The sequence below is a fragment of the Lygodium microphyllum genome, chromosome 16 (assembly GCF_053477565.2).
Source record: "Lygodium microphyllum isolate KBCC chromosome 16, Lygodium_microphyllum_v1.1.10, whole genome shotgun sequence".
NCBI lineage: Eukaryota > Viridiplantae > Streptophyta > Polypodiopsida > Schizaeales > Lygodiaceae > Lygodium > Lygodium microphyllum.
In genome coordinates, this window is record NC_141150.1 from 70,330,739 (window position 1) to 70,354,113 (window position 23,375).

Consider the following 23,375-nt stretch of genomic DNA (forward strand, 5'->3'; position numbering starts at 1 on the left):
GAATGGCAGGGGGAAGAAGCAGACCTGGAAATCGATGTGAATCGATTCAGGGAAGACGTAGTCCCACAACCCCCCTCGCCCGCAGACCCAAGACCCACCACAAGAAGACCCGGCTGCAGAAAGGAAAGCCATCTCTAAAGAAAGACAGAAAAAGCCGGTGGAGGAGGCCAGATAGAAACTGAGAGCCAAGCTAGCCGTGCTACCATCTGCACCTCTCCCTCCATGCCCAGATGATCTTCCCGCAGGATTCCATGCAAAACTAGTGGTGTGGGAGGTACAGGAACTAGGAAAGGATCCATTCCCCTTCAGCTTCCTCCTGCCCAACAGTCTGCAGAGGGTCCTGCCTCTCAAAGTGATGGACGAGGTGATCGTGGTCGGTGGCCAGTTGGGGAAAAAATGGCTGGAAGAGCGGGAAAAGACCCCAAGCTCTTGGGGCACAGAAGCGGCCGACTACTGGCAAGATAAGGTTTTTGAAATCCCCATAGTGTACAAAACTACAAGAGCCAACCCGTGTGGAGGAGGCGAGTATGCGACATAAGCATGCTCGCCTGGATGGCGTTTTGTAATACCCTGCCATTCGAGCGGAATGACCCTACCTACATGGCGTACCCTCGAAGGGTAGGGCTAGATTTTGATGCCGCCCTCCACGGGCAGTATGACTTTCCCATTATTTATAACTCCACTGTAGTATCCTTTGAGCACGCTCTTCTTTTTACCGCAGAAAGCCTAGACGAATCTATGATGCACTTCCTTGCGGACTTCTCCTCATGTCCTGACCCCGCTTTTATAACCACTTGTAATTATCTTAGGTTACTTAGGCTACTTCTTAAGCAGGACCCAACTCCACAAGAGCGCGGCCTGCCTCCCTATTCTTTGACCCTAATGCTATAGATAACTATGCCATGGCTCGTCTCATGATGAGGGCTAGTCTCTTTCCCTCATTTTGCCTAGCCCTCCTAGAAGACATGAACGATAGCCAATTCACTAGATGCAACCACCCCTTCCTCTCCACCACCTCCCTTCATGTACGCATGAATCTGAAGGATTACATGCAAAGTTCTCCTCATTACAACCTTGAAGTGCTTCTGCATTTAGTGGCAAACTTGTAAGGGACTAGACACTGCCCTTGTTCTAACAAGTGGTAAGACCTTCCCAATGGCCACAACTTGTAAGGGACTAGACACTGCCCTTGTTCTAACAAGTGGTAAGACCTTCCCAATGGCCACAACATATGCTGATGTCTGTCCTCAAATTCGAAAATTTGATGGCAAATATTTCCACCCGTGGCAGGTACTTATCAAGTATAAAATGATGGAGAGAGGGTACTGACCTCTCATTCAAGGCACTAGAGCTGTTAACTCTGCAAATCTAGTTGATATAGAGGATGAACAACGTGCCCAGGCAATCATTATGTTACACTTATATGAGTCATTGATTCATCATGTTAATCAACTAAATACTGCTAAAGAAAAATGGGATGAGCTTGGAAAGCTCTATGGAGCCACTAGTAAAAATACTAAAATCTTCCTTAAAATTGAATTCTTTAGCTTGGAATATCGATCAGGAGAAGACTTGGGAAAATTCATCTCTCACATGAAGGGACTTATGGCACAATTTGCCTCAATAGAAGCTCTAATCCATGAAGAAGATGCTATAGCTATTCTCCTAAAAGTTGTAAAACAGGTGTTTCCTACTCTTGCAACCACTCTTACCAACATTCCAGATCCTACATTGGCAAGTACCATCCAATCCTGTTTGGATGAAGAAAAGAGGAACCACAAAGAAGGCACCAACAATCAGGCATCTTCAACTTCCCGTGATCAAGTATTGGTACATACAGCTCTCACTAGATGTTCTTTCTGTAAGAAAAAAGAACATCTTGTAAACAACTGTTGGAAGAGGTATCCTGAGAAAATAAAATGTAACAAATGCAAGAAGATAGGGCATATCACTAGTAAATGCCCCAACACTCCTGATTGTGGGAGCTTTCGCTCAACCGCCAAGACCCACGGACCGCTTATTGTTTCAAGCGTTCCAAGTGAGCTCTAATGGCTATCTCTCACCTACCCGACGCGCCGTCGATCCTACGAGTGTAGTGAGCTTACCTTGATGCCCGATCGAGTACCCTCCTCTCTCTTGCACTCCGGTAGCTCCACGATTCTCGATGCTAGCTCAAGCCTCCTCCATCTCCAAGCTCCATCCTCCATAGCCGCACGCGCAAGAGAAGAAAAGAGAAGAGAAGAGAAGAAGAGGAGAGGAGATGGTGAAGAGCTTCACCCTCTTGATCCCTCACTCTCACACACTCACTCCCTCACACTCTCACACTCCCTCTCTCAAGAACACACACACAAGCAAGAAGGAGAGAAGAAGAGAGGAAGAAGAAGACTCTGTTTGCCACACACCAAAGAATGAGCTTCTCATTCACTTTTCAACTTTATATATAAAGCCCTAAATCCTTTTTGGGTGGTCATCCCCTTTTTCCTCTTTTACATGGCCGGCCGTAGCCTAGGCCCTTTTTCCCATTTCCCACCATTCTAATTTATCCTATTCCCAACTAATGCATACACTTTGCACAGGAGCGAGCCTGGTACTCTTTTACAAAGATTCGGGGGGCGCTTTCGCATTTTAATTCTTTTGTTGCCTCGGGCCGACACCAAAGCTTCTTAGGGTCGTGCCCGAACATTTGAATTTTTCAGGGACTGGCTCTCGGTCAAGGTGCATTTTTCTGCTTTTATCCTGCGCCTTTTTTGCTATTTCCATTTTTTCCATTTTCTGCTCCTCTGTGCTGCGGAAACACGGTAACATTACCCCCCTCCTAGCCAAGTGCCAGTCCCATGGAACTGCGGTGGGACGGAGTGGCGAGTTAGGTCGGCTGCTGGGCGGAGCAGGTAGGTGGGTGGTTGGGGGAATGATAGGTGATGGAGGTTGGGGACGATGACCAAGAAAGATTCCAGCGTGCTTTAGGCTCCATGAAGATACTCGGTATCTTTCACACTGTTGTGGCGCCCCTTATGTAGCCGGTCGTCTTTTGAGTATCAGAAACGCTTAAAGCAATAAGTAATCCCTTAGGAGGATGGTATTGGAGGGATTTATTCTGGAGAAACCCCCCAAACGCTGTTTGTCTTGAAAACCCGTGGCTTTTATTGAAGATCCTTGTCTTTGAGTTGAAAGTCTTCAGTTTTGAGTTGAAGGTCTTCAGGCTTGTTGAATCAATAAGCGATCCGTAGATCTTGAGGCGTTGGGCATGGATCTTTGGACGGTGAGGTTCCAAGATCTATGCCAATGGTAGTTCTACCTTGACTTGGTTTGATCATGGTGGCCATCAGCAGGCAGATGGTTGGAGGCCGGCGCATGAAAAGAAGTTTGAGTCATTAAAGGGTGCCATGGGTGATCTTCTTCTGCGGGTAGCCATTTCTTGAGAGTCGAACATAACCTACAAAAAAAGTTGTGCACTCCCTAAGGGGTGTGTCTGCTCGCCGTGTAGTGCATGGTGCTCGTGGTAGTGGAACTAGGAGATGGGTCTAACCTTGGGTAAGCCCTTGGTAACGTCCCACACTTGAGGACCTAGTTCGTGCTTCGTTGGAGGTGCGGTGCGAGTCTTAGGGTGACAGGTCTGAAAGTCCTATCCTTGATGTGCCCTAAGCATGAAGTGGGGGAGGGGGCTAGGGAGAACCCTAGGTGTAGTGACTGTGGTGCTTCTCTTTTCTTTTCTTTTCTTTTCTTTTTTCTTTTTTTTTTCTTTTTTTCCCTTTTTTTTTGGTAATGATACATAGGCCTAATTGTCTTGATCGGAATGAGGAGGAGAAGGGGGTCGTAGAGACTTGCTCAAAAATCCTTACTTAGGGGCAATCTTCTTCCGAGGTTTAATGGTCTGCTTCAATGATTTGAACCTAAACTGGACTTCAGGCTCCTCTTTGTGGTATGGCTCAGTGGATGACCCTTGTGTAGGACAAGGAGGGTCAATGCTTGTTGCTGATGATTCTGAGGAGAGTACAATGACACTTATCCCTCTAATTTCATTGACCAATATACTTAAGAAGAAATCACTCAAGATATGCAATACACTTCTAGTGTATGATGGTCTATGTGTTTATAGTTGTACACATAGCCTTACAACTTGATGCAGGGTACTTAGTTGTTTTATTATCCTGATGAAAAACATTCAGATTATGTAAGTATTGCAGCAATGATGATTAGGCAATGTGCCTTAGTGCTCACAAGCACTCATCTGTAGCTCATGTTGCTAGAGATGGTAAATGTCGGTCTTTATGAGCTTGATGATGACTGTTCGAGTAGAGGAACTGCTAAAATGAAGTTCCCAGGTTCATAACTCACTCTGGAAGAGTTAACTCAATGATTAAAATCAATGTCGATGACCAAACATTGAAAAAATTGAAGATGGATGAAGCTTGAAGCTCCTGGCTATGGCTGCCAGTGTGACTGATAGTTAGGGTTTGGCTTGTAGCAGCCAATAGAGGTCAAATTTTATAGAGCCCTCTTAAGAGTAGTTGGCCCACTAGGGGGCTACAAAAGCCCTATGGTGGCCGCCTTCAATGCATCTCCCACTGCCTGTGCTTCAGTACAAACTGGCCTTCTGCCTCAGAATTGCGCCGTTCTGACTCAAAACGTAACGCCGTCCTTCTGCGTGGCTTATTTCAAGGTCTATGGTGCTGGGCAGCTGTGCCCTCAGTTGGGGAAGAGTTCCTTAGAAGGAACCATGAGCTGAAACCTCTTCCTTTATTCTCCCCGAGTCCTCCATCAGAGGTGGGTTTGGTTTGGCTATGGAGGCAAGAGGTAAAAGATGAAGATGATGGACAATCATGTGCACTTAGTGAGGCTGAGGGTATAGGAAGCTTAGGGGATCAGAGGAGGCTCTGATACCATGTGAGAAAGTAGAGTTGCAACATTGGAATGTGTACACAAGAGGAAGGAGAGAGCTCAAAGTACAAGAACAACATCTTGTTTACTAAGTTGCTTACAAGTATAACTTGGGTACACTCTCCCACACTTAATAGTGACCATAGGTTGTTTATATAGCCTCTGCCAAGCTAGGGTTAGGGTTTCCCCTGCCCCTAAGGCTATTCACACCCATCTTCCCTTATGCACCTTTGCTTACAGTGGGTTCCTATGCCTATCTTCTAACAACACATTTGTCAATCGAAATGGCATGACTATGTAGGAAAACACTCCCCATTCCGTTACAAACATTGTCTTATGCCTATTTTTGGGGTGTACCTACACTTGGCTATAACTTGAGAAGCCATCTAGGAAACTATAGGCAACTTTTTCCACTACTCTTTTGAGCATGTGCTCCGTGTAGGGCAATGGATAGTTCTCTCTCTTTGTTGTAGCATTTACCTTTTTATAATTCACGCACACTTGAATCTTTCCATTCTTCTTCAGGACAATCACTATGGATAATACCCAATCCATGTGCTTTATTTTGTAGATAAATTTGACCTTCAGCAACTTATCTATCTCCGCATTGACGGCATGTGCGTGCTTTGGATTCATTGGGTATGGTTGCTATTTAATTGGTGTTGCATCTGAAGTCATCAGGATGTTATGGGTTATGACCCTCGAATCAACTCCTTTGAGTTCATCTAAGGACCAAGAAAATACATCTATGAGCTCTCGTAGGAGAACAATGAACCTGATTCGGCCTCGGAGGCCATCCACATGGACTCGGATGATTGATCACCAAACCACTCGGACTCTGATAAGTCGGATTCAGATGAGTACTTTACTAGGATGTCTGAGTTTGCAACTAAGACGGTGCAACTTGAACATTGTCACTCAGAAACACATGGAATGGCTCATAGGGCCACTAGACTCACGAATCACTATCTAACAGCCCAAAAAATGACTGCACCACTAACCCTCTACCCCATGCCCTAATAGAGACGTAGACTAATTGATCAAACCTACTAACCATCGGACCAAATGTCTAGGATGCTGTAGAGACCAGAACAAACCGACTAGAGTGGTTGTTAAATGTACAAAAGGATCATGAAAAGCATATGTTGCAATGTGTTGTTTTCATTGAATTTTCACACTGCATCAATTGAACATTTGATGTGCACCAGAAAATCTAAAATCCTGATTTTTTACAATGCATTTGAGGAGCACACCACTAGCATCTAAGTGCCTGTAACATTGAGGATTGTTTTAAATAACAAGGAATTCACATAAAATAATATAAGCTGAATAAACCCACTACTAGGAAGAGACCCTAGACATCGAACAGTGGCCAAGGATACCAATCGTTGAATGCTGAGAGACTCAAATATTTGAACCGCCAAGGAGCAACAACAACAACAAGCACGATTAGGGACACAACTCTATCTGACTTGATCAATTTGATCGATGCCCTAGTTGCTTAAGAAGCCAACAACATGTGAAGGGCCAGCACAAACCCTGAAAATGAAGAGCTTGACTTGGGAGAATCCCCAGTTGATATCCAACAAATGATAACCCGATATGAAACTAAAATGGAGCATCACGATAGAACCCAAAGACATCATAGTCAATCTCGAGGAAGAGCAAAAGTTAGCAAGGAGAGCATTGCAAGGCATAGCCACCTACAATCAAGAGCAACGAGCTCAAAAGGTGAGGCAAGACATAGAAATGTGCGAGGTCCAATGCATCTTAGTACTCACCGACTGAAATAGGACAGGACCAAATGCTGAGAGGGAGAGAGCACTAGAAGTCAACCTTATGTTGAACGAGCTTCTTATGAAGTGACTCTTAGACAACATGGCTGCATAGCAGAGCGGAGCAGCCCTGGAAACTTATTGCTAGTAGGACTAGGAATCATCTTGAAATCTAGGAGCCAAACCAAGATACCCGTGGTTGCCCAAAAACTCGACAAGTATTAGCCTGACAATGATCTGTATAGTTTTGTGGAGTAGTTTAAGCAAATATGCAAGGCTAACGGCCTCACAAACCTACACAATGTGTGTAAGCTTTCAAACTTTGCCTAACGGGCATGATGCACTAGTCTAGACAATGCCAAATGCAATGACTTTGATAACCTCAAGCTTTCAAACTTTGGCTAACAGACAAAGGACAGACGTTGTGCACTAGTTTAGACAATGCCAAACGCAATGATTTCAATAACCTCAAGAGTCTGTTCATCAAGATATTCTCTACGACAGGATACTCTAACAACCTCATTGTTAAATTGATGAATGTCAGTCAAAATGACAAGGAGGATATCCGAGACTATGTCATCCACATGTGAAGTCTCTTTAAGAGAATCCCAATCATAGAGTGACCTAGCAAACAAGTAGTCTCCATTGTATTCATAAGTGGAATCCAAAGTGAAGAGCTTTAAAAGGCCTTGGTGAGCAACTCAACCCTGCAAAAGGATGTGCTAGCTAGGATCTTTGAAGAAGCCATACGAGTGGATGACCTACTCAAGGAGAGGAGCTCAAGACCCACAACCCAAGACAATACTACCTCTAGAACCTTAGAAAGAGCTATGAACATTAGTGAAAGATCTAGCAAGAGTATCCAAGACAAGGGAAAGAGTATCAACTAGAGCCAAGATTTGGCGGACATGAAGCTAGAGTTGGCTAGGTTGCAAAAGATGATAAGAAGGTCCACACAACCTCACGTGTAATGCATGCATTGTGGAGCAAACCACCTTTTGACCGAGTGCATGGATCCTAGATCATGAACCTATGCCAATTACAATAGGTTTGTCCATAATGCAATGCATTACTGATTACTGAGGTGATTGCCATACTCACATCCATACAATCAGCCTTACCTCCTAGGGAGTAGACCACCATATTTTGGAAGGGGAGCTCCACTAGCTCTCCCATCACCCAATTATTCAAAGCCAATTGTCCCTAGGATGGATATCAACCCACAAGGATACCTAGACCACTTGTGCCCATTGTGACCCATCCGCCAACGATGCTCCAATACATTACATGGAGGAGCTGAACAAGGACAAAGCATACGTGAGCCCTTACGTCTTGTGGTGATAGCATTGGGTAGGCGAAGAGGTAGAGGTCTAGGAGGACAAAACCAGGAACCCATCACATGTAGACTTGCAGCGGCCACTGAGGCCATTGAGGACACATCTCATCTCAATGCCCCAAAAGGGAGCAAGCCAATTGAGAAAATGCCGACTTAAGATATCCCTGAGTGAAGGATCGCACACGTACATCGAGTACCCTAGGCAGAAACCTTCCACTAATTCAACTATCATGCCATCCATACCATTGGGGCTGTTCGAAGTTGAAACACTAAATGGTAAAGTGATGCCAATTTTGCTAAATGTCATGACTCCAGCACAAGCAAGGCAAACTAGTATTTCATTACCAAGACCTAGCGACCTCAACACATCTTCAATAGGGAAGAAAAGATATAGAAGAAGGAAAAGAAGGAAAAGAAGGAAAAGAAGGAAAAAGAGGGTTAAGACAAAGATAATGCTTAAGATGGACGGTGACACCGCAATACCAAAGGGAAGCAAGTCATCGATGGAAAAGTAGAGATATCTACTCCTAAGACAACAGAAAAGGAAAGTTCCAAGATTGGAGAATATGTGGATCCGAGGTACCAATTAGAAGAGATTTATAAGGTCAAGAAGTGGATGAGAGAAGCCCAAGCGAACCTAAAGGATAAAAAACATATTATTGAAGATGGGATCGATGAGCTCTCTAGCATGAGCATACTAGTCTTTCTGACTCGGTGTTAAGATCAAGAGACACATCTGCACCCCAATGTAGCACCGCATAGACAAAACCTAGATGCCAAGGTAGGCAGACTACCAAAGATCATTGGAAAAAGAGTGCAAAGCCTTAAAAAAATTAGGTGGTTGGAAACTTGTTCATGACATTGATATTGGCCCTTGTGACCCTATCTCAGGGAGAGTTGCTCAAGCAGAACCCGATGCTATGGCAAGGGTTGAGGTAGTGGGGGATAGAATGACTTGACAAGCTTGGAGTGACCAACTTGCTTGACCGCGACATAGTAAAACACATACCAAGCTTGACCTTGAACTCAGTGCCTAAGTCTTTGAACATAAATGCCTTTTGAGAAGGCACTAAGATGCACACAGTCTTGCCTCTCAATGCATTGGGAGATGTCACAAGAAAGGGGATCGTAGACATAGGAGCAAGAGTTAATGTACTTAGCCATGCAGTCTTGCAGGCTTGGGGTAACCCATCTATGGAGACTGCAAGGTTTAATGTCACACTATCCAATGGAATGAGAGTTAGGCCACTTGGGGTATTGAAAGAGTGACCCTTGAAGATATTGGGAGTCCGGTTCTTAGAGTGAACTTCATAGTCATGAAGGGAGTGGACTACCACATCCTACTAAGCCGACCCTAGAAGTGAAATGCACGAGTGATGGAAGATTGAAGCAATGTTCTTATATTCTTAGGCAACAAATTGGAGGCTATGAGAATCAAGATGGATACCTAGAAGTCCACGCCGGTTGATCTAGATGCCATCTCTGTTATCTTGAAAGGAGACTCACAGGTTAGGAATTCTTAGGGACCACTCATGAAGTGTGTCCCTTGCCCTAGATCGAGTGAGATTGGATGCATGTGCTAGCCACCATTGACCTACCGCTCTCAGGTGATGATGAAGATTATAAGCAGGCTACAAGGATAGCCAGTGAGTCCCATACAACTACAACATCTAAGTTGTATCAAAGGGTAAGACCTTGCCATCAGTACCACTTTGCATGATAGCCAAGAGCCGTAGAGTAGACAACCAACACCTGTCCCTTTTCACATTCTGTGTAACAAACTTGACCTCCAGGGGACCCTTGAATACTTGACAAAAGGGCTGGCAAGTAACCCAACTGCCAATCTCAAACCCCTCAAGGATCTCATGGACCAACCAAAGTGGTAGTGGACCCAAGTGCACAACTTGAACCTAATGTACAATTGGGCACTAATCACGGATGAGAACAGGGTTGAGGCTAGAAGCCTAGGAGACGATGAGTAGTCAAAAGATAACGATTCAGACTATGAGTATGAAGACTGCTACTCTAAAAATGAGAAAAGTGAGGAAGAGGCTAAGACAATAGAGTATGATATGGACAACCAAGTGATTGAACAGATACGAGTAGACTCCAAGCCTCGCAAAGCCAATGTCCTTAGGATCAAAAGAGAATTCTTCAAAATAGAATGGGACCACCTAAGGGTGATAGACCATGACCAAGCTAGATTAGTTCAACCAAGTACCACGCCACTCCTTGGAACATAATCAACCTCAGAGCTACAACCACCTGGGGGAACTCCTTCTTCTAGGGAAGGTTGTGAGTTTGACTTTGAGTTAGAAGTGAGCTTTGAAAGTGACCCAAAAATGCTCAGACTACCTAAGGCCAAATTCACCAAAGGGGACCTTCCAGTCCACCGAAGGCATAGGCGGTTGAAGGAGGACAAGAGGAAGCAGCCAAGGGGATTGGAAGACAAAGAGCAACAAAAGCCCCGTGACCTACCTAAGCACTTCACAAATTTTAAAAAGGGTGACATGGTAGTAATCTTGTTAGGAGCTAAGAGGCAAGGAAAAGAAAATGAACCAATAGAAGGGCTTGCTAGTTCAAATCCAAGGTGTAGATCTCAACATAAGCATATCTAGGCATAAACAACAGTATCGAGCAAGTATCAACATAACCATATAGCATGCCCAAATAGCATGTATGCATTCGATACAATGTTGAGCTATTCAAGCTCTAATCAATCCAAGAAGGTTGGCTAAGCATCAGACTAACATCTGAGAGCTACAAACTTGTCCCATAAGCAGCATTACATAAGCATAGGCATTCAAATACATGCTACCCACTGTGTATTGCAGTAGACTTGCTCTATTTGCACAATCAATAGCTAAGTATATGCACTTGAAATGGTGCTCATTCAAGACTAGGCCTCCAATGTTGAAACAATGCCGAAATGATGGCCAAACCCAAGCATGGGGCAAAGAGTAGTGAGCTGTAGGTGAGCTAGAGCAGACAGGACAGGGTCTGAAAATGTAGACGCAAACAGTGTGGGCTATTCTTGCGAAGTTGTGGGTAGTTACTAACTAAGGGTGGAATAATAGAGTACTTGTCAATAAATACTTCCCTAGAAGGGCTCAAACAAGTACGGAACAAGTTGGAGTAAGTGGAAGCTCAATGGGACTTATGCATACCTTAGTGTGTGGCTGCCACGAAAGCTTCAAGTAAGATCTTCTTTCTCGGGTTGAATACAATGCTAAAGAAGCTGCTCGAATGCCCACTCTAAGATCTGTCTTGGAGCAAGAGTGGAAACATGAGCGGAAGCAAAAGAGAACTAAGAGCTGTGGAGGTTGAAGCAAGAGATAGCAAGACTGGTATGTAGGAACCCAAACGGTCACGATGTATAAATTGCCTTCCCTTATTCTATTGTTGTGTAAAGAATATGTGAAAAGTGCGGATCTAGAGCATGGCAAGAGCTGTGGAGGATGGAAGATGAAGACAATATTCATGTTGACATAGACAAATAGAGACCAACTGTTACACAAGTGAATTGGGTTCCAAGATGGAAGCTTGGACTCATAAATACAACCTTGTGTAATGGACTGACAATGACAAAGACACTAAGTGAAAGGACAAAGCATCATGATATTGTATTCATTCCATATGAAAGTGATAGTCGAGTACAATGCTTTATAGAAGTTGGATTGTTCCACTCTCCTCACTGCGCATATGGGATTCAAAACAGCTCTTCTTGGAGCATACATCATTTGTCATTTCTCAATACCCCCCCTCAAATGATGAGTCCCGGCACTTGATGGCTTTTCTCCCCCCTACATGATGACATTGCTCGAGAGACTAGCTCACAGATAGCCTACTCAAGTTAAAGCTTGAAACTTTACATCTCTGGCAAGGGTTTTGTTTTACAAAGCAAATCCACTAAGGGAAAAATAGAGATCCACTATGGGAAAAACATATGAAAGATACAATGAAAATTCTTTAGAACAATCTGTCAGAGTTGTTGATGGTAGTAGAAGCATCTTCTTCTTCTTCTTCATTCATGAATTGGTTCTAGTGGTGATCATTCTGCATTTGTTGTGCTCTTTTCTTGTGGAAACATTCACTAGCTATATGGCCAATCTTATCACATCAATTTTTGTTGTCAATGCTGAATCCTCGACCTCTTTCTTTGGGTCTAGCAGCTCCTTTGGTGTATAAGAGATTTTCCCTAGATGATGGGATACCATCTTTTGCATTCTTGTTCTTCTGTTTGTTCTCTTCATCAAGAAGAGAGTGCTCAATATCTTTAAGTGAGAGACTTGGAACATTACTTAGGGTGGACACAAGATTCTCATATGAATCCTTATTTACACTTGCAAGCAGTACAACTATTGCTTCATCTTCATCAATATTCTTCTTAAGAGTTGCAAGCTGGGGTTTGTTAATGTGTATGGTCATGGAAGCACTGTCTTTTATATCCAATTTATAAAACTACATGAGTAATTTTACCTTTGAATTCTTTACTTGGGTACCAAACATCCTATCAAGTTCCTCCCAAGTAGTTCTAGCATCTCTAATGCCAGAGATATGATGTAGCACATCATCACTTAGTCCCTAGGCAATGACGCCTAGTGCCTTGTTATTCATATTCTTCCATTCTTTGGTTTTTGGTGGAGCTATTGCAAGGATTCCACTTTTTAAATCTTCTTTCCCGTCATCTGCATCACCTTCATCATCTTCAAAGAGATCCCAGAGGTGTTTCCTCATGAGGTGGTACATGGTCTTTTCCTTCCAGGCATGGAAACCTTCTCCATTGAACTTTGCTATTTGTTCAAGCTCTACCATGTTGATAAGCTTCAATTAACCAGCAAAAGAGTTGCATTTCAATGTGTCAAGAGACACAAGTGCAAGGTAATGTGAAGACACACTCTATAGTATCAAGAGATACTATGTATGGTCTTGAGCTTGAATCTTCTTCCTACTTAATGGTGATGGCTTTGTCAAATGTATTTGAGAATGGAGTGAGGAGGGAAGCTTGAATGTTAATGACTATGGTGTTTTATTAGGGTTTGCAGGAACAGGCGACTAGTTTTTTGGCTGTAGCAGATTGTACAAGCAATCATTTGGTACAAGAATTGTTGGGGAGGTAGCCTATGAGGTAGGCTTAAAAAGCCCTATACCAACAAGATAGATTGCTCTGCGTGGAGGAATATATGATCGTACGTACAGGGATTGGCGCATTTTTCAAGGCAGCGACCATGAAATCTAGAAATGCTGGAGCATAGGGTGCTCAATGTCATGAGCTATTGTGGTAGAAAGTTGCGCCTTGAGTTGCTGAACAATCTTTAGAAGAAATCATAATGAGATATGGCCTCTACTATGAGATCCAATAGCTCAAATGGCTGTAGGTCCTGTTTGGCTATGGAGGACACGTAGAACAAAAGTTGACACAGTTGACAATGTTGAGCTATAGATGACCTAATACTGAGCTCTGAGGTGATAGAGAGGAGCTCCAGGAGTAGGAGTAGAGATCTCTAGAAGGAAGCTTGTCAAGATCTTGTCTGGTTGAAGAGATCTAAGAGCTTAAAGCAAGGTAGGTGCAGGGTGGCTATGGCTACCAAGCAGGGCAGTGAGAGGAAGGAGTAGGAAGACTTGTCCTAAGGACTGAGCTCAAGCTGAGCTAGATGAGAGGGAAACAAAGCTGGAGGAGTAGTGCCATGCTTGACTCAGCTCTGATACCATGTGAAAAGTGCGGATCTAGAGCATGGTAGGAGCTATGGAGGATGGAAGATGAAGATAAGATTCATGTTGACATAGACAAATAGAGACCAACTGTTACACAAGTGAATTAGGTTCCAAGATGGAAGCTTGGACTCATAAAGACAATCATGTGTAATGGACTGACAATGACAAAGACACTATGTGAAAGTACAAAGCATCAGGATATTGTATTCATTCCATATGAAAGTGATAGTCAAGTACAATGCTTTATAGAAGTTGGATTGCTCCACTCTCCTCATAGTGCATATGGGATTCAGGACAACTCTTCTTGGAGCATAAATTATTTGTCATTTCTCAACAGAATAAAGAATAAAGTGACACTGATTGGCATTCGTCACATACAATGTACAAGTGTGTGGGCGATAAGTACAAGTAAATGTAGGTGGCTAGGCATATACAACCTTTAACCCCCAACACTTTTTACATTCTTTTCATGTGGAAAAGAATGTCTTGCCTCCTTAACAAACTATCATGCTTCAGAAAATTTTTGCATTTCTACAACTTCAGAAACAAGTAATAGCCAAACCTTTAAGCTTCACTCTAACTGCATTGATTTTAGCCTTTGTATATTTGCATGACTAACGTGTTTGTGTCAGATTTTAATATTTGCAACCACACCTTTATCTTTAGGATATGTAGTACAATTAATGGCAATAATACCAACATAAGTAAGCATATGACTAACTTTGCTTCATTTTGGAACCAATCTCCACTTGTCATTAAAGTCTTCAATATATCCCTTTGGATTAAATCTAACATGCATCCATAGCTCAACCATTTGCCCAACAAAAACTAGATTCTTTGTGATATTCTTTGATACATGCAAGACATATGACAAATACTTAACTTGTCCATTATGCAAAGACAAGCGAACTTTGCCAATATGAGCTATAGGGTGGCATAACTCATCACTTGTCTCAATATAGCTTGCATTGTCCAAATTCTACACCTCTTTAAACCATTTTGCATAGCTAATTATATGGTTAGATCAATGTGAATCAACATGCCATGCATCATCACAAGTTTACTCTCCTACAACAACATTCATCATATATTGCATGACAAGTAGATCGGCATGCCAAGATGTGATGCCATGACCATTTCACTGTCACAAACTCTCTCTCTCTCTCTCTCTCTCTCTCTCTCTGTGGTGGGACCCTTCCAATCGCGAAAGACAAACGATTTTGTTATTTTCAAGTTGTGGCTCTCTTTCTTCATTTTACCTTTTCCATAAAAGGAAAGGGTTTAGGACAGCATCTCCTTGTGTTTTGGGAAAATCCTGGTTTTGGGAGAAAACTGGAAACCCCACGTGTAGCCCAGGGTGGTTTCCAGTTTTCTCACAAGACCGGTGGGAAACCCCCCCCCCCCTTCAAAAACCGGTGCGGGAACAGTTCCTTAATGTTGGCATCGCAATCTTCATGCAACTATACAAAAAACGTTTGGCAATCAAAGTCTCGATGAACTCGAAGAGAGCTCTCTCTCTCTCTCTCTCTCTCTCTGTTTGTGTGGGTTTCTCTTTCCGTCTATCTGAAGCTATAACGATCGCAGATGGCTCCTCCCACGCCTCGGACTGTGGTGAGCGTGGACACTGGCAAGAGGCCATGGGAGCAGCCGCAGCCTCTCCATAACCGATGGCATCCCGACATCCCCCCTGTGGCCCAAGTGGCAGCCGGCGAGGTCTTCCGCGTAGAGATGCTTGATTGGACTGGAGGTCAAATTGCAGACAATGATTCTGCTGAAGATGTCAAACACATAGATCTCTCCCAGGTATGGGATATTGTGTCTGATTCTCTGAGAGAGAGAGAGAGAGAGAGAGAGAGAGGGGTTGATTGTAATCTTTCCCCATAGTACCTTCCCGTGTTCATGTCTGCTTCAGTTCTCTGTATCTTAACACTCACCGTATGCATAGGTGCTGTTACTAGAGCTGAATTTCATGTCCTGACGATGATTCTGCACTAAATCTTACCTTATAGAAGCATACTCTGTTTAGTCCTTTGGTCAAATGAGCATGATGTTTGCTGGCTAGCAATTCTTTCTGTGCCGAAACATGCAGTGCTTCTTTGTGTCTACTCATAGAGAGAGGGAAACAAGTCTAAAAACACACTGTTTTGGTGTCACTTATTCAACAGTCCATGCACGTTGTCTGAAAATACATAATCTGTTTTCAATCCAGTCCTTAGCATACACCATCACGATTTTCAAATTTTTGGCAGGTGCACTACATCAGTGGCCCCATTCATGTAACAGATTCAGCTGGTGTTCCTGCCAAGCCAGGCGATCTACTTGCAGTTGAGATTTGTAACTTGGGCCCTCTCCCAGGAGACGAATGGGGATTTACAGGCACTTTTGACCGAGAGAATGGTGGTGGTTTCCTGACTGACCACTTTCCTCATGCTACCAAGGCAATTTGGTATTTTGAGGGAATTTACGCTCATTCTCGCCATATCCCTGGTAGTAATTGGAGTTTAGCTCAAAAACAGCTCAAAATGCTCTGACTTTTAATGAAATTTTTCTGAAGATCTTACATTAAAGGTGCTAGCTTTAAATTTTTTAAGCAAGTATGGTCATAACATAGTCATGCTTTCTCAGTAGATCTAGTTTTGCTGATTGCTATCTTAGTTGCACTGCTTTTTTTGAGATTCATGAGCTTGAGGATGTTGAGGGCTATTCTCATGAGCAGCTGTAAATTGATTTTTCCTGTAGGTGTTCGCTTCCCAGGTCTGATACATCCTGGTCTTATTGGCACTGCGCCTTCCCAGGAGCTTCTCGACATTTGGAATAAACGTGAGAGAGAGCTGGTAGAGAATGGAATGGAAGCCACCACATTGACTACTGTGTTACATACACGTCCCTTAGCATTGCTACCAACAACTCATGGTGCCCTACTTGGAAAGGTTTATTTTTTCCTACTCATCTTCTTGGATGATAATGTGTGTGTGGGTATGCCCATGTGTGGAATTTTGCATTTGTGAGCATGGACATGTCACCCCAGCCACAACCATCGTTTATGTTGAATAGTTGTCAGTGCATTGCAGCTTCCATGGAGTTTTGGTGGCGGTAGCATGCCCAGTAGGCAGCTATATGAGAGAGAGAGAGAGAGAGAGAGAGAGAGAGTGTGTGTGTGTGTGTGTATTTTTTAAAAAAACCGGAGTCTTGTATCAACAGTTGGTAGTGAATTACAAGCTAACAATCAGGAGAGTTTTTTTGAGTCTTCTGAACAAGTAGGCTATAGATAAAGTTCCACAGAAACTGACCCTTGCTCCGGGCTGATAGCATGTGCTCAGTGTTTCAAGGATGCCAAGAGTGTGTGCATAGTGCCTTTCATGTTGTATTTAATGTTTGCAATATGTCAAGAGGGAGGGCATAATTTACAATTGCTGTAGTGTAGGTTGAAGCTGGTACTGCAGCTTGGACCAAAATTGCGGCTGAGGCTGCACGAACTATTCCTGGACGTGAAAATGGCGGGAATTGTGACATAAAGAATCTTAGTCGGGGTTGCAAGGTTTACTTCCCTGTGTTTGTGGAAGGGGCCAACCTTAGCATGGGTGATATGCACTTTTCTCAGGGTGATGGTGAAGTATCCTTTTGCGGCGCTATTGAAATGAGTGGCTTTTTGGAGCTGAAGTAATAGAACAGTTTTTATGGTATTCTTGGTCTGTCTATTGACAATTGTCGGAATGTCATTTGGAATACTAAGCAGAGATGCTGCTAATGCAGGTGCGATATTCTGCGGGGGGGCATGGAGAAATATCTTACTCCGATGGGCCCCACGAAGCTACATGTAAATCCCATCTTTGAAATTGGACCTTTGGAGCCGCATTTTACTGGGTGGCTGGTTTTTGAAGGGGTGAGTGTGGATGAAAGTGGATGCCAACATTACCTTGATGCCAGTGTTGCTTACAAAAGGGCAGTCCTGAATGCCATTGATTATCTCTCAAAATTTGGATATACAAAAGAGCAGGTATGTTATTTTGCAAAGGAAAGTGGATGGTTGCAATCGATGCTGATACTGCCCATAGCTTGAAGTGACGTGGGTGTTTGGAAAAACCCTCTGCAGGTCTATCTGCTTCTATCCTGCTGCCCTTGTGAAGGTCGAATTTCCGGCATAGTGGACACTCCAAATGCATGTGCTACATTAGCCATCCCCACTGCAATATTTGACCAGGTTGAAGTTTTCGTTGGTTTCACTTCAAGTATTTCTCAGAACACTTATATAATCTTTGTGATTCATCTGGTCTTACTGCATCTATGATTCATCTAGTCTTACTGCATCATTTTCCACAGGACATCCGCCCCAAAAGAGAGGGCCCTCCAAGACCACCTTACGTGATTCAGCGCGCAGATGTCGCAAAATGCAGATATGATGGATCTTTGCCAACCACCAAAAATCAAGCTCTCTCTTCAATTTAAGTTCCATGTCCATCAATGTTAAACACTAGAATCCATTGAGCTTTTCTACAGTGAACCACAAATCTCGTGGATAATTGGCAGGTATATCTACTTGCCAATGGGTACTGTACATTCACCAAATAAACACCTACACACAACCACCCCCAACCCACACTTCCTGCCTCTGCCACGCTTTCTCCGTCTCTCATCAAGTACCCATACATTTATCGTGCCTTTCATATGCACTTCAAACAATCAAAGAAATTAAGTGTCCCCCGCCCCATCTGTGTGCCTGCACACATGTTACAAAGGTTAAGGTTTTAAATCTTAATCAAGAGTTACTAGAGCTTATGTAGAATTCCAACCAATAATTTGGCTTTAGTAAAAGTTTTCTAGCCTACTTGAAAGCCCTCGGGCAAACTTCTTGAAAGCCATGTAATCATCAAGCCAAGGACAAATAACATTTTAGGGCACATAGACAAAAGCATCAACTTTGATAATATTTTCAAGATATCTCGTAGTAGAATTGCAAAATGCCATCCATACAATCACTCTCATCTCGGACTTTTTGTGAAAGCTTAGACTAGGTATCAATGCTTTTTTAGCATTTTAGAACCAAGAACCTAGGAGAGAAGTGAAGAGTTGAGTCAATGAGTGAATCAAGAAGAGAAGTGAAAAGAGGAGAATAAAAGAGAGAACATATAGAAATGAACCTTTAGAGCTACGATGGAAAATAACTAGTGAATGAGATGGGCAAGGGTTAAAGACCTTCTAATCATTGATCTTAAAACCCTTGTGTAGGTATCTATACATGTCTCCTCCAAGACATTTATTTCTATCCATTACGATGATATCATGATTTTGTTAATATTAAATAGAATGGTCAACATGATGGTTTCCTTTTGTAACATTATGTTACAAAACCTTAGCTTTGTGATGTTTAGGGTAAAGATGTCTTTGGCTAGCCACTTGTGTATTTATTACATTGACAATATTTGCATACTTGTACATTATAGGTGGTAGGTGCCTATCATTGTCATTTTATTCTTTGTTATTTCAATGATATTTGAGTAAGGAAAGATCAGTCACATGTAACAGTTGGAGTTTTCACATGTCTATTTGTTTTTTTGTTTCATCTATCGTAGCTCTTGCTTTGCTCTCGCTTTTGCTTGTGTGCTTTCACTCATGTTTTACCTTTCAACTAGTATGAGGGCCAACCATTCAAGTAGCTTTATTTTTTATTTCAATTGGGATTTCAAGCTTCAACCCAAGGTTTCATAGTAGTTATTGTTTTTTTCTTTCGAGATATGTATTGAGTCTTTACATCTTTCGACTTGTTTTAATTTGCTCTGCACATATGAGTAGATGCGAAGCATATTATAGAAGTTGTGGTCAATTATGGCAATTTGATAACACTATTGTATTTTGGTTATAACTTTTATATATAATGTCAAAATTAGGTGTTTTTATAGCTAGAAATAAAGAGTGCAATGAGAGCTATAGATCTAGGTATCTATAGAGTTAATTATGTGTATATTTTTGTTCTTTGTTTCACATGAATAAAATAATTTTGGTTTGGATGGCAAACAATAAATTTCATAATACTTATTTGATACTTCAACAATATTACTTTAGTACTTGGATGGTATGGTTATGTGTTTGGAATTGGTTTGAGCTTGAAATAGCTTGGATTTTATTGTCATTTCAATATTGTAATAATAGAGGTATAAGTATTTATGAGTGAAAAGCTTATGTCTAATGTTTATTAATGCTTTATGAGATACTCGAAAAACGTGTCACTACTTCAGTAATGTATACTTTTTGATATGCTATGGTATATTTTTTAGTTGAGATTTGGGTTTCATTATATTAATGTTGGTTGTGGTCACATGCCTTGATTACTTTAGTGGTTGGCTTAGTTCCAAGCTTGAAAAATCTATTGGATTTTATAATCTTGATTTATGTTGCATATTTTTTGGATACTCAGTTGTCATGTACTTAATATTTTGAGTTTATATTGTTCATTTGGTATTTGTTTTTGTTTCAGTGAAAGCTATCTACACTACTTTTAATAGTACATAGAGCTTTGGATTCCTACAATTTAACTTAAGATTACTTTCACTATGATCATGAGATACGTATTTCGTGTACATGCTCTCTTGATATGTATTGCATATAGTTGTTTTATAATGGATTGATTTGATCACTTTGTATTTAGCATTTATGTTTATTGGTGTGTTAGTGATATTTTATATACTTTTGGGTTATATATTGAGCTTTGTTCAATGGGTTTTATACTCTTGGCTTATGTTATATACATCTTGGATAGTGGATGTCATGTACTTGATATTTTGAGTTTACGTTGCTCTTTTGATATTTGATTTTGTTTTAGTGGAAGTTATCTATGTTACTTTGGATAGTATATAGAGCTTTGGATTTATACAGATGAGCTTGATTTTACATTCACTATGATTTTGGGATACGTACCTTATATATATGCTCTTTTGATGTATGTTGGATGTAATTATATTATAGTGAATCGATTTGATCACTTACTTTACATCTAGCATTTATGTTTATTGATGTGTTGTGAATGATATTTTATATGCTTTTGGATTATGTATTGAACTTTGCTCAATGGGTTTTATACGTAGCTTATGTTGCATATATCTTGGATATTAGAATATCATATACTTGATATTTTGACCTTGCTCATTTGGCATTTGATTTTGTTCCAGTGGGAGTTACATTACTTTAGATAGTACATAGAGCTTTGGATTTATACAATTGAGTTTGAGTTTACTTTCACTAAGATTATAGAATATCTATTTTATATGCATGTTTTCTTGATATGTATTGAATGTAGTTATTTTATAGTGAGTTGATTTGATCATTTACTTTGTATTTAGTATTTATATTTATCGATGTGTTGTCAATGATATTTTTAATATGCTTTTGGATTATATATTACAATTTACCAAGTGGATTATGCATTTGGCAATTATCTTCTTTTTATCTTAAGATCTCTTATGTGTATAATGTTTATGTTTATCATATATAGTTACTAATGTACTACTATTACGATAGCTTTCACTATTTGTTATTTCTAATCTTTTTTTAATTGGTTGCTCATATATTGTTGTAGTTTATTACAATAATTTGTTATTTCACTTTTGTGTATTTTATCTTAGGACAGTTACTTAGATTTGACAGTCATGATTAATGTTAATGGATAGCTCGTTCTTCTAGCAGCTTCTCTTGTTCGGTCCTTAATTTGATTGTGATTTTGAGGTTGTTTTACTATCTTTTATAACTTATTTGTCTTGGAATGTGCTTTCATTTACTCCATTATGGCTAGTGGATTAAATTACATTGTTATTTGCATCATTGATAAGTTGGATGACACCAACTATAGCTATTGAAAGATATAAGTTTTTCAAGTTTTAGTATAAAATTTGCAAATTAAACCATTGAGACATACGGATGTCAAGTTTAAATGCATTGATGTAGAGAATTGGACTAAACTTAATGAGTTATGTAAATCTACAATCATTTTGTTACTCTATAAGTAGATATATTAAAATAGTCTTTAATGAGCAGATCACCTGGCAATTATGGGATAAGATTTATAATATTTATGATAAGTAGAGTCATGCCTCTTAGATGTATTGACTGAAGCAACTCATGGACCTTTGTATAGAGGAGATTTCTATGTCTATCCACTTAAATGAGTTTCATTTTACTTTCAACCACTTGTCTTTGCAAGGGTTTAAATTTAAGTATAATCTTCCTCCCTTAATAGTTATATTACTCGAGTATTGAGACACATTCTATATTACTATATGTGTAAATATATCTATGATGAGTTAAAATTGTAGGATATAGAAGGTGTACTCTTGAATAAAGAGTTTGATAGAAAGAATATATATAATTTTTGTATCTCTTATGCATCGATAGTCAAAGGTAATAATGGTAGAAACGATAATGATTATTGTGGAAGAGACTCTCAGAAGTCTTATTCTTAGTCACATGGACAATCTTATAGTAAGCTTCGTGGTTGTAAGTCTGTATTGACTTGTCATTATTATAGGAAGCAAAATCATATTTGATCAGTGTCATAAAATACGTAGTGTCTAGCACAAGGAAAAGAAAAAGGATGAAGTGTATGAGAAAAATGATGATAGCATTCTCTAACAAGTCTAGTATAAACATTAAAAAGATTAATGTCATATAGATTGATTTTAATGATGACTAAATACTTGTAGCTTCTTCTCTTGATGTTTCGCAATTGATTGATGTCTTATTCACCTATGCTTAGTGTTGACTAATTGATTTAAGAATTTCATTTAATGTCACTCCTTATTGAGAGTGCTTTCACTCCTACTTTAGCATGAAATAATTTGTTAGATTGGGTAATGACTTAACATTGAATATTGTTGGTATTTGAGATATTCAGCTCTAATTTTCTTTAAGCAATATATTTACTTTGCAGATGTATGTTATATTTTGGCTGACTAAAAACCTACTTTTAGCTGGACAGTTGGATAATGCAAGCTATGTTGTCTCTTTTGGTGATTTCTTATAGAAGCTTATATGTGGAAATCTTGTTTTTGCATGAGGTGTCAAGTCTAGTACTCTTTATTCCTTACCCTGTTTTGGTAGTAACTATGGTACTATATGTATTATTATGGTATCGTTGCCTTGGATATATATTCATAAAGGCAATGAAAATACTTACTTATTTATAGTATCTTCTTTTTCTTAACTATAAGTGTTTTAATTCTTGTGATCGTTGTCTTTATAGCAAGCAAACCCATAGTTCACATAAGAAGTCTAGCATTACATGTATGGGTGTCTCTAGCTCTTGTTCATTTTAATATTTGTGGACCTATACCTTGTAAGACTTTAGGTGGTGCGAGTTATTTCATTACTTTCATTGATGATTACTCACATAAAATCTCAGTATCTTCTATAAAGTAAAAATCGGAAGGCTTGGCTATATTTTAGTATTGGCTTGCTTTTGTTGAAAACTAGTATGAGTATAGACTGAAATACCTTCGATTTGATAATGGGAAAAATATGTATCTAAAGTCTTTGAGCGGTTTTGTAGCAAGAGGGGTATTAAGCGTTAGTTGACTACCTTGTATATTCCACCCCAGAATGGTATAGTTAAGCACATGAATAGGACGATTTGGGAGGAAGTTCATAGTATGTAGCTAGGTAGATTTAGAGCAGTACTTTCGAAT

General features: G+C 40.6%; 1 protein-coding gene across 1 annotated transcript; it reads left to right on the forward strand.

Annotated features, from left to right (window-relative positions):
* The first annotated feature begins 15,165 nt into the window (after positions 1 to 15,165).
* On the forward strand, positions 15,166 to 18,640 carry LOC148022962 (uncharacterized). Its single transcript, XM_087695897.1, has 7 exons — positions 15,166 to 15,507; positions 15,954 to 16,191; positions 16,444 to 16,634; positions 17,129 to 17,364; positions 17,458 to 17,701; positions 17,798 to 17,905; positions 18,025 to 18,640. Exons 1-7 carry the CDS (start codon positions 15,289 to 15,291, stop codon positions 18,148 to 18,150), a joined length of 1,362 nt encoding a protein of 453 aa, XP_087552023.1. The 5' UTR covers positions 15,166 to 15,288; the 3' UTR covers positions 18,151 to 18,640.
* The last annotated feature ends 4,735 nt before the right edge of the window (positions 18,641 to 23,375 follow it).

What these genes read in the sequence shown, in the direction of transcription:
- LOC148022962 (XM_087695897.1), top strand. Translation starts at nt 15,289, where the DNA reads ATGGCTCCTCCCACGCCTCGGACTGTGGTGAGCGTGGACACTGGCAAG. An exon ending in TCATTCTCGCCATATCCCTG is followed by an intron (nt 16,192 to 16,443) that starts GTAGTAATTGGA and finishes TTTTTCCTGTAG; the next exon opens with GTGTTCGCTTCCCAGGTCTG. An exon ending in CCACTGCAATATTTGACCAG is followed by an intron (nt 17,906 to 18,024) that starts GTTGAAGTTTTC and finishes CATTTTCCACAG; the next exon opens with GACATCCGCCCCAAAAGAGA.